Here is an 11556-nt window from a genome sequence, read left to right on the forward strand (position 1 = left end):
TGGTGCTTTTTGAGTGGTTCAATACACTCCTATAGACAGCTATGTGTGTCCCTGGGTCTGTCACTGGGTCCCTGGCTGTGTCCGAGCACCACAGACACACAGTAGAGTACAGTAGAGTACAGTACAGTACTCTGTGTTAGCATCATGTCATGCTTTAGCTATTGAAAAATAGCAGATCTACAAGCTCATAGCGCGCCACTCGGTGGCGCGCTATGAGCTTGTAGATCTGCTATTTTTGAAAAATCGAAGAACGACTGACATTTTTTAGAATCTGATCTCAGGTCAGAATGGGTTCATCAGACCAGTGTGTGTCCAGTGGAAACCTCGTATGAATCTGATCTCAGGTCAGAATGGGCTAGAGCACCTTTTCATGTCAAGGACCCCCCCATTGACACTAATTAGCCCGCGGACCCCCCCCCCCCCCCCCCCATTTGAAAAGATATGCCAGGGACCCCCCGTGAGAGATTTATTTTACGGCTCTAACAGTGACTCTCAACCTGTTTAATTTCAAGGACCCCCAGTTTGACATGCATTAGTCTACAGGCCCCCATTTAATGGCATTTCTATATCTCTGGGACCCCCTAATTTTTTTAAAGCAGGTGCTTAAGAAAGCCAAGTCCATTTGTACGTGCAACTCCCATCCCCTCAGCTCTGAGTTCAAGCTGCTTCCTTCTGGCCTTCGCCTAAAAGTTCCAGGGGCCAAAAGCAACAGGTAGAAGTTCTCCTTTGTGCCTGTAGCTATCCAGGCTCTAAATGCCGATATAGGAGGAGGAGGTAACTTGTCACCTGACTCGCTTGTATGACTGTTCTGAAAATGTTCTGAATTATAATGTTACACTGATACCTTGAACTGCCATCCTGTTTTATTGTTCTATGTGTACTATGTGTCTTTTTACTGTGTTTTTGTGTTTTGTGTTTTGTGTTATGCCTTGCTGTAAACCAAATCGCCCCACGGGGACAAACAAATAAATGAACCTGAACCGTATATATATTTCCTTATATATTTCCTTCCAGACGACTTCCCCCAGCCTCAGATCACGCTGCAGCCTCAGACCCAGTCGGCGGTCCGCGGCACCAACGTCACCCTGGTCTGCTCGGCGGCCAGCTCCAGCGACTCGCCCATGACCTTCGCCTGGAAGAAGGACAACGAGGCGCTGGACGACGCGGAGGTGCACAACGAGGCCCACCTCAGGGCCGGAGGCGGAGGAGGGGAGGTCCTCGACCAGGGGGCCCACCCCCTGCTGCAGCGGCGGGGGCCCCAGGGGGGGTCCGGAGGAGAGGTCCTCGACCAGGGGGCCCACCCCCTGCTGCAGCGGCGGGGGGCCCAGGGGGGGTCTGGAGGAGAGGTCCTCGACCAGGGGGCCCACCCCCTGTTGCGGCGGGGGGCCCAGGGGGGGCCCGGAGAGGAGGTCCTCGACCAGGCCCACTTGGGGACCCAGCTGGGGACCGGACGGGATCCCCACAACCAGGCCCACTTGGAGACTGAAGAGCAGCCCCACAACCAGGCCCACTTGGGGCCCGGAGGGGAGGTCCTTGACCAGGCCCACCCCCTGTTGGGGGCCCAGGGGGGCCCCGGAGGGGAGGCGGGGCTGACGGAGTACACCACCACCCTCCAGCTCCGACACGTGGAGTTCTCCAGCGAGGGCAGATACCAGTGTGTGATCTCCAACCACTTTGGATCCTCCTACTCCACCAAGGCCAAGCTCACCGTCAACAGTACGTCTGTCTGTCTGTCTGTCTGTCTGTCTGTCTGTCTGTCTGTCTGTCTGTCTGTCTGTCTGTCTGTCTGTCTGTCTGTCTGTCTGTCTGTCTGTCTGTCTGTCTGTCTGTCTGTCTGCTCTAGCCTCTACCAGCTAATCTAATCACTTGTTTAAATCTCTCTGTGATGGCTGTACCCTAACCTTTTAAAATGTTATAAATCTCTCTGTGATGGCTGTACCCTAACCTTTTAAAATGTTATAAATCTCTCTGTGATGTCTGTACCCTAACCATTTAAAATGTTATAAATCTCTCTGTGATGTCTGTACCCTAACCATTTAAAATGTTATAAATCTCTCTGTGATGGCTGTACCCTAAACCATTTAAAATGTTATAAATCTCTCTGTGATGGCTGTACCCTAACCATTTAAAATGTTATAAATCTCTCTGTGATGGCTGTACCCTAACCATTTAAAATGTTATAAATCTCTCTGTGATGGCTGTACCCTAAACCATTTAAAATGTTATAAATCTCTCTGTGATGGCTGTACCCTAACCATTTAAAATGTTATAAATCTCTCTGTGATGGCTGTACCCTAACCATTTAAAATGGTGACTAAAATATCACTAAAACTTAAGTGAATTTTATTCAATGGACTGAAACTAAACATAAATTTGCCGTCAAAATCAACACATTTATTTTATCTCCTTGTGTGTTTTTTATTATTTTATCTTTTATTCCTGCAGTCTTGCCGTCCTTCACCAAGACTCCCACGGACCTGAGCGTGCGCTCTGGCGCCACCGCCAGGCTGGAGTGTGCGGCGCGGGGCCACCCATCCCCTCAGATCGCCTGGCAGAAGGACGGCGGCACGGACTTCCCCGCCGCGCGGGAGCGCCGCATGCACGTCATGCCCGAGGACGACGTGTTCTTCATCGTGGACGTGACGGCCGAGGACACGGGCGTCTACAGCTGCACCGCGCAGAACACGGCCGGCAGCGTAGCGGCTAATGCTACGCTAACCGTCCTAGGTGAGAACACGGCTGGTAGCGTAGCCGCTAACGCTATGCTAACCGTCCTAGGTGAGAACACGGCCGGCAGCGTAGCGGCTAACACTAGGCTAACCATCCTAGGTTAGAACACAGCTGCAGCCGTCGACTATTCAAGCAGCAGTTTTTTCATTTTTTTTGTAGGCCTCAAGATCAGCTAGAATGCTAGATTATAGTCACCAATGTACACCGTTTTTAAATGTACAAATACTATTTTCTACTAGTCGACTAGTAAACTAAAAATCAAGTGAAAGCCCTAGCTAACGCTAAGCTAACACTGCGCAAAAAGCATGTCATACGGATGTGTACAGGAAACTCCCGTTAAACTTTCCAACAAACTCCGGTAAACTCCCGAATTGTACCATCACACCTGTATATTACCGTATATTACTGTATATGCTGAACTGCTAAACTTGAGGTTTACCATCAAATCTAGTCCCCGTAATTGCCCGTTAACAACTTAAATAGTGTCCGGGGGTGTGTTCACATAAGCCAGTGAGTAGACGATGATTTTCAAAGTGAAACACCCCTTTAAAAGACGGAGATCTCCGTTTTGGTCAATTGAAGTGTTAACCATACTCTGTCCGTCCCCCCCCACCCCACAGAGACCCCCTCCTTCCTGCGCCCCCTGGCGGACCGCACGGTGGCGCGCGGCGAGACGGCGGTGCTGCAGTGCATCGCGCGCGGCAGCCCCCCGCCGCGCCTGGACTGGACCAAGGACCACGGCCCCCTGCTGGCCACCGAGAGGCACTTCTTCGCCGCGGCCAACCAGCTGCTGATCGTTGTGGAGGCGGTGGAGAGCGACGCCGGCACCTACACCTGCCAGATGTCCAACGCGCTCGGCACGGAGCGCGGACACGTCAGGCTCACCGTGCTGCCCAACGCCAACTGTCTCGACTCCTCCTCCTCCTCCTCTTCTCTCGTAAGGACCCGTTTCGGGCGGAAGTCCCATTCTTTTTTTTTTTTTTTTGTGCCGCACACTGCGCAAAAAGCATGGAATACGGATGTGTATATTACAGGAAACTCCCATTAAACTTTCGAACAAACTCCGGTAAACTCCCGAATTGTACCATCACACCTGTATAATATATTACCGTATTAACTGTATATGCTTCTAAACTTAAGGTTTATGGGCAAATCTAGTGCCCATAATTGCCCGTTAACTCCTCTTTTCACGCAGTGGCAACCACTCCAAGGAACAGCAATGTCCCTATCTATGTCAATGTCCATCACTATGTTTAGTGTACCAGTAGGGGCAAAAGTGGCGCTGTTGTGCTAGAAACTGAGAGAGAGAGATAGTGTTGCACTGTTGCCTGCTAATTACAGAGAGAGAGAGGTGTCTGCTAAATGCTAATTCCCCCACACAGTAACTCTGTCATTTCTCGACCGTTTCGGACGTGGGGCGGCTCGCCGGAACCGGGCTGGCACCCTGGGCGCGTTCCTGTGGGTCTGGAAGTTCCGTGGACCCTCACACGGAGTTGAACCACTCAGTTCACACGGGTGTGATTTATTTTTATAATAATTTTTATCCCACGATTTTGTAACCCATTTTTTTCACCCAGTGTCAATTATCTAATGTAATCGTGGGCGCTAAACTTCTTCTGCCAACCTGGGGAGGGCAGTGGACTGACCTCATGCTTCCTTCTATGCATGAGGAGTCTAAGCTGCTTCTTTTCACCTGACAGGGGGGGGGGGGGGAGTTGTCCCGGCCGGACGTAGCGCCTGGAATGAACACGTTATTCCAACCTGTTCCTTTCCCCTCCATCAGGCGCCCCGGCTGGCCAGGGGGAGGCAGTTTAGAGACCAGGATTAGTCTCTAAACTACCCACTCTGCCAGAATGTGAACCCCGGGTGGGCATTTTGGGTACCCTAAAAAAGCAGTGGGGGGTCCTTGAGGGAGTTCCAGGGGTTCCCCAGCTAAATGATAGTTTGGAACCAAATGGACCCTTATGCGTCTGTAACTCTGAGAATTAAATAAACGTTGATTTTACAATATAAATTGGGGGTCCCAGAGATAGAAATACCATTAAATGGGGCATCCGTAGAATAATGCATGTCAAACTGGGGGTCCTTGGCATATCTTTCCAAAGGGTGGTCCGTGGGCTAATTACTGTCAATACCAAAACACAGGTACTGCCAAATGGAACTGCATTTTCTCTAACATTGTCTGTAACATGCCGGCGGTGTGTGGGGGCGGGGGGGGTCTTCGGGGGTGCCCTCCTCCTCATCAGACGGCTGGTCCACGGTGGGCATGGTGGTCATCGTTACGTAACATTGTGTGTAACATTGACAGGGTGCCGGCGGCGGTGGGGGGTCTTCGGGGGTCCCCTCCTCCTCCTCCTCCTCGTCAGACGGCTGGTCCACGGTGGGCATGGTGGTCATCGCGGTGGTCTGTTGCGTGGTGGGAACCTCGCTGGTGTGGGTGGTCATCATTTACCACACACGGAGACGCAGCGAGGACTGCAGCGTCGCCAACACCGGTGAGAAAAACAACAATTTTAGCGTACACATAACTCTTTGGACGCCCCGTTTGGCCATAGGGGGCGGTAGTAGGTGTCGAGTGCTAAGTGTGCAACATGAGCAAAGAAGAGCAGCTCTTGTTGTTGTGCCTGACAGTGAAAGTAGAACAACAAAAGCGTTCTAGGTGAAGGCGCGCTCTACTCGGGGAGTCAAGTTGAGTCTCTGTACTCATACCCCCTGGTCGGGAGACATTCCTCATCTCATGTTTGTTGTGTTTCCAGATGAGACCAACCTCCCGGTAGACATTCCTCTCATGTTTGTTGTGTTTCCAGATGAGACCAACCTCCCGCTAGGCATTCCTCTCATGTTTGTTGTGTTTCCAGATGAGACCAACCTCCCGCTAGACATTCCTCATCTCATGTTTGTTGTGTTTCCAGATGAGACCAACCTCCCGCTAGACATTCCCAGCTTCCTGTCGTCTCAGGGAACGCTGGCTGAGCGCCAGGACGGCTACCTTCCCTCGGAGACGAGCAGCAACCATCACTACATGTCCTCGTCCATCAGCGCCCTCTACCTGCAGCCCCGAGATGTGACGAGCGGTACGTTATAAACCCACAATCCCCCCCAGGGTTGACAGCAAATTTTGATTTAAGTTTTAATCACAGTCTCTTGAATTAGTTCTTGAATTAGTTCTAATTCATTTAGTTTTAGTAACATTTTAGTCACCTGGAATGTCTTGAGTGTCTAGTTTTAGTCGACTACATTTCATCAGACTTTAGTCGACTAAATATCATAAAATTTTAGTGGTCTACCTGCACAGCCTCTATGATATAATATTACACAAGAGGGTGTTGTGCGTTACCATCATCACTCTGGCCGCCCAAGACGGAGGTCTCTGTCCTATTAAATAATGACACCCGACGCCCAGGACTGAGATGAATCAAAAGACGGAACATAACGGAGTGCACCGCTCTACAGGCTGGAAGCGGCGGTTCCAATTCTAACAAAAGATTGTGTGAGTGAGTGTGGAACTATGGTGGCCCTCTGGAGTGAGTGTGGAACTATACCGGCCCTCTGGAGTGAATGTGGAACTATAGTGGCCCTCTGGAGTGAGTGTGGAACTATAGTGGCCCTCTGGAGTGAGTGTGGAACTATAGTGGCCCTCTGGAGTGAGTGTGGAACTATAGTGGCCCTCTGGAGTGAGTGTGGAACTATAGTCGCCCTCTGGAGTGAGTGTGGAACTATAGTGGCCCTCTGGAGTGAGAGTGGAACTATAGTGGCCCTCTGGAGTGAGAGTGGAACTATAGTCGCCCTCTGGAGTGAGTGTGGAACTATAGTCGCCCTCTGGAGTGAGTGTGGAACTATAGTGGCCCTCTGGAGTGAGTGTGGAACTATAGTGGCCCTCTGGAGTGAGTGTGGAACTATAGTCGCCCTCTGGAGTGAGTGTGGAACTACAGTGGCCCTCTGGAGTGAGTGTGGAACTATAGTGGCCCTCTGGAGTGAGTGTGTAACTATAGTGGCCCTCTGGAGTGAGAGTGGAACTATAGTCGCCCTCTGGAGTGAGTGTGGAACTATAGTCGCCCTCTGGAGTGAGTGTGTAACTATAGTGGCCCTCCCTCTGGAGTGAGTGTGTAACTATAGTGGCCCTCCCTCTGGAGTGAGTGTGTAACTATAGTGGCCCTCTGGAGTGAGAGTGGAACTATAGTGGCTCTCTCTATCGTCAAAGTTGCCCACCCCTGTCCTGTTCTGACAGAAACCTGGTTTTCCTCCTCACAGATCTGTGCGAGTTGGACACGGGGAGTGAATCGGACCTGGAGGCGTCGATGGACCCACTGATCTGCCACTACCAAGGACCCGTCGGCTCCCTGCTGCGTACGGACAACATGTACGCCTCAGACGCAGAGCCTCCCGGCAGCTTCACAGGTCTGCACACTTCATTTCACTTAAAACCCATTCGGGCGCGTGAGGGAAGGGAACCCCTTTTGGTGTTTTAACTTAAGCATTATGTTTTACTTTCAGCTGTTGAAAAATAGCATCTAGATCTAGTGCCGCGCTACGAGCTTCTTGTACGAGCTGTTTTTTTTTTATCGTGAAACTGTGGCGCAAATCTTTGAATATATAGTCTTTCAGAGCGAACGTTTTAACTCATGAAAATGGTTGACCACCAACTGACATAGAAACATAGGGTTTTTCAGAAAACTGTTAGGATTTTTTTTTTTTAGAATCGGCCTGAGGTCTAAATGGGTTCATTGGCTCAGTGGGGTTGCAGTGACCTGAAACGGCAGTAACACCATGACTAGTTGTCTGTCCAGTTCAGAAACACCATGACTAGTTGTCTGTCCAGATCAGAAACACCATGACTAGTTGTCTGTCCAGTTCATTTTAGTTACTCTTGTGTTTTTGCTACAAGAGAGACTTAGAGGTTTAAGTCTTTAAAGCACTTTGATGTTGTCTGTTTAAAGACACAGTAGTTATGGCTCCAGGTGACACATTTTGAACATAGTTAATGTTCAGCAACTACAGACTAAAGACAATACATATTTATATATAATGTAGTAATGTTCAGCAACTACAGACTAAAAGACAATACATATTTATATATAATTAATGTAGTTAGATAGATAGATAGAGTTTTTATTAAAGTGTCCTACATCATAAGATGCCCAGCCCGCACGGGCTTACAAGACACTCACAAAATTGTACATATATAATAATACATATACACAAATAGGCAGTTACTCATGGATACATCGTTCTCCAACGTAACTGCCATGCCTTCTCTATGAATTTTCCAAAAACAAAAACTTCATTACTGAACAACCAATTTAACATAAAACACTCAGACATCCAAAACAGATCTGGGTTCTTATCCTGAATTTTTTCAAATAAAACGGTTCTTAAATCATAAAATGTAGTAATGTTCAGCAACTACAGACTAGAGACAATACATATTTATATATATAATTAATGTGGTAATGTTCAGCAACTACAGACTAAAACACAATACATATTTATACATCCTAAGTGTTAAGTGGTAAATATTCAGTATATTTGCCTTCCATTTCTAGGCCGTTCCATCATGGATCAGTGCATCGACTCCTACAGCGGCAGCCTGACCAGGAGGAGGGACTACTATATGGAGTGCAGCAGGGGGTCCCTGGCGTGTAGCGGGGGGTCCCTGTGCTGCAGTGGGGGGTCCCTGGGCTGTAGTGGGGGGTCCCTGGGCTGTAGTGGGGGGTCCCTGGGCTGTAGTGGGGGGTCCCTGGCCCTGGAGGACCCCTTCGACCACGGGCCGTCCAGCGTCCTGATGCAGCTCCCTCTCAGCGACAGACCCTCGCCCGCGGCGGACGAGCGAGGCGCCATCGACTGCGGACGACCTCATGGTGGCGACCGGGTGTCCCGCTCCGCTACCTTCATGGGTAGGTCTTAACCCTTTTCCCCGCAAAAAAAAAAAAACGTAGTCTGCGTTATTTGTCGGGAAGCGAAACGGTTAAAACTCCCGCAATTCAGTCTAATGTCCCTCACCGCCAGCCGCACCGCAAACCAAGGACGAGTTGGAGGGTTTATACTGTATCTCCAACACAGTCGGGAACGTCTCGGGATCCCCCAGGAGGAAGTTACTAATGTTGCTCTGGAGAGGGAAGTCTGGAGCTCTCTGGTGGAGCTGTTGCCCCCGCGACCCGACTACGGATAAGCGGTTGAAAGTGGGTGGATGGATGGATGAATGAGTGCCGGTTCTAAACTTAAAGGAGAATTCCATACTAAAAGGCTTTCTTACCTTTCTTTGTAGTTGTTACGTCCCCACCAAAGAGGTCCAGGTGTTATTTTGTGCAAAAGCTCCTTATTGGCTATATTTCCCCTACCATAAGCCCTACATGAATTGAATGGGAATTGAATGGGGCTATGAGGTGTTGTGCTAATTCACTTATTTCCATTGCTCAAAATTATAATTTCTTTGTATATATCCTCTCTTCATAATGTAAATAATATCCCAAGCGGCACACTTTACTACTTCTTTCGATGGAAATAAGCAAATTAGCATAACACCCCATAGCCCTATTCAATGCCCATGCAATGCAATTCATTGAGGGCTTATGGTAGGGAAAACAGCCAATAAGGAGTTTTTGAACAAAAGAAACACCTGGACCTCTTTGGTGGGGACGTAACAACTACAAAGAAAGGTAAGAAAGATAAGAAAGCATTCTAGCATGGAATTCTCCTTTAAGGATTTCCTTTTTATCTCCTTCCTTCAGGAACATTTGGTAAAGCTCCCTGGAGGCGTCCTGCTCCTCACGAGGTCAGCACCGGCTTCGGTCCGGGCTCCCCACTGGCCCTGCACAGCGGGGGGCCCCCGGGGTCCCCACTGGCCCTACACATTGGGGAGCCCCCGGGCTCCCCACTGGCCCTGCACAGCAGTATGACCCTCCGCGAGAAGAACTGGTACGCATCAACGGCGCTGGACACGGACTCTGACCGCGAGGAGGACGGTGGCGGTGGCGGTGGCGGTGGCGTTCACACCAGCGACTCCAGACCAACAGAAACCGACTTTTACCAACGGCCGTTTCACGGCAGCAGGACTGAGCATGTGCACCGCGGCGGCGGCGCTAACGAGCACATAGTCGAAAACTCTGTCGGCTGCCAATAAAGACGTCCACAAGTTGTTTTTTTCCTGACGCTGTAGGACGCTGTTCGGTACCCGGTCGGTTTCGGGGGGTTCTCACCAGGAGACCTCGTGAAAACAGACCTGCTTTCCCCAAGGCTGTAGGAGCCGATGGAAATGCCCCACACGATGCGTTCCTTTCCTATTGGACAACACTGCTCTACACCGGAGACTGTAGCTTTGGAACGGATTGTCGCGTTGGGGATTTCCGATTCTAGGACACTGCGTTTTTTAAGGTTGGTGAAAAAAGAACGCTCTGAATCGAGGTACGTACGGTGTGTGCCCCGCGAAAGAAAATAAGTGAGCTTCTTTTGACCCAAATACAAAACGACAAACAAAACTAAACTTCTACCTCAGTGAAACGGACCGTTTTTTGTGGCGCTCCGTCGAGCGAGAGACGATACTCGCCCCCTCGTTTCAATAAAATAAACGGATAATGCAACGAGTGAATGTAAACGCACAGTGCAATGCGCTGTTCCCAGGAAATAATGCAGAACGTGATGCGAGGAGGAGAAAATGATTACCGGCAAAGACATTTTGTTGTGTCCCCCCCCCACCCCCACGGGAGGGAAAACGTTAATTTCAGTAAGACCTACTGAAATGAAAAATATATTTTTCACACTTATCCGTGGTCATCATTATTATGGGCATACCTAACAATGGATGCCAAAAAAGGGAAGATTTTCATTTTTGTGTATTTTTATATTATATATTTTGTAGTTTAACTTTTTTTTAATCCAATCAGAACATTGCATGCCTCCAGGCTATGGGATGTTTCTCTGCTACGCGCACATATCCTTTTGATATATTTTTTATATCAAAAGGAAAATAAAAATCTAATTTGAATGACTTCCTTTGAACTAAAACGTGCTGCGTGATGACGTGTCGAGGCTCACATGCATATTAATGAATCTTGATTAAATTCACACGTTTGATTCCCATCGCTGGGTCGTCCTCCAAACACAGATGGTTCTGATTACAGAACTACTCCGTTTTTATATATTATGATATGATTTATATGTATCTGAAAACATTATAGGTTAGAATTAAGCCTTGAGCTTTGCTACCCTGCTGTCTCTCTGTGACTTTGTTTACAATCAATCTGCTGCGTGTGCGCTCGCACGTCGCGCACGTAGCAGAGAAACGTCCCATAGCCTGGAGGGATGCGAGGTTCTTCTGATTGGTTCTTATCCGTTTGAGAGTGAAACTACAAGACGGAATGCTCCAAATAGCTGTTCCACCCGTCTTTAAAGAACACAATGGATATATGCCTTTTTTTATATACAAAGTTTTATTATATTTTGTAAATGAATTGTGTACAAACAGATCCAGTTATTTTTGCTTACCTTCGTTGTACATGTGTTGTTGTTGTTGCCTGTTCAGTTATTACAGCTTTTTCTGTTTTGAATGAAGCAAACTTTTTGCACATACCTGAACATAATAAAACATGTGCTGCTAAATGGTGCATTTATATACATATACTATACACACACACACGCACACACATACACACACACACACACACACACACACACACACACCAGTGTTGATTTTGTCGACTAAAACCACGACGAAAAATGTTCGTCGACTACCTTTTTCCACTGAGGAAAACTAAATGGAAACTAAATGAAAACTAAGCTATGATGACTAAAACCAATATACCAACAATTTCATCAACAAATTCAAACTAG

General features: G+C 48.5%; 1 protein-coding gene across 1 annotated transcript in view; it reads left to right on the top strand.

Moving 5' to 3' along the window:
• lrig3 (leucine-rich repeats and immunoglobulin-like domains 3) overlaps positions 1-11319 on the top strand; it is a 41748-nt gene extending 30429 nt beyond the window's left edge. The window contains exons 13-21 of the mRNA XM_083794497.1: positions 1015-1280; positions 1410-1716; positions 2446-2727; positions 3351-3667; positions 5039-5225; positions 5643-5804; positions 6982-7128; positions 8274-8624; positions 9459-11319. Of these exons, the coding sequence (XP_083650623.1) occupies positions 1015-1280; positions 1410-1716; positions 2446-2727; positions 3351-3667; positions 5039-5225; positions 5643-5804; positions 6982-7128; positions 8274-8624; positions 9459-9850 (2411 nt within the window). The 3' untranslated portion in view covers positions 9851-11319. The remainder of the gene's footprint in view (positions 1-1014; positions 1281-1409; positions 1717-2445; positions 2728-3350; positions 3668-5038; positions 5226-5642; positions 5805-6981; positions 7129-8273; positions 8625-9458) is intronic.
• Positions 11320-11556: the final 237 nt, after the last annotated feature.

This window comes from Protomyctophum parallelum (genome assembly GCF_964188405.1).
Source record: "Protomyctophum parallelum genome assembly, chromosome: 22".
NCBI lineage: Eukaryota > Metazoa > Chordata > Actinopteri > Myctophiformes > Myctophidae > Protomyctophum > Protomyctophum parallelum.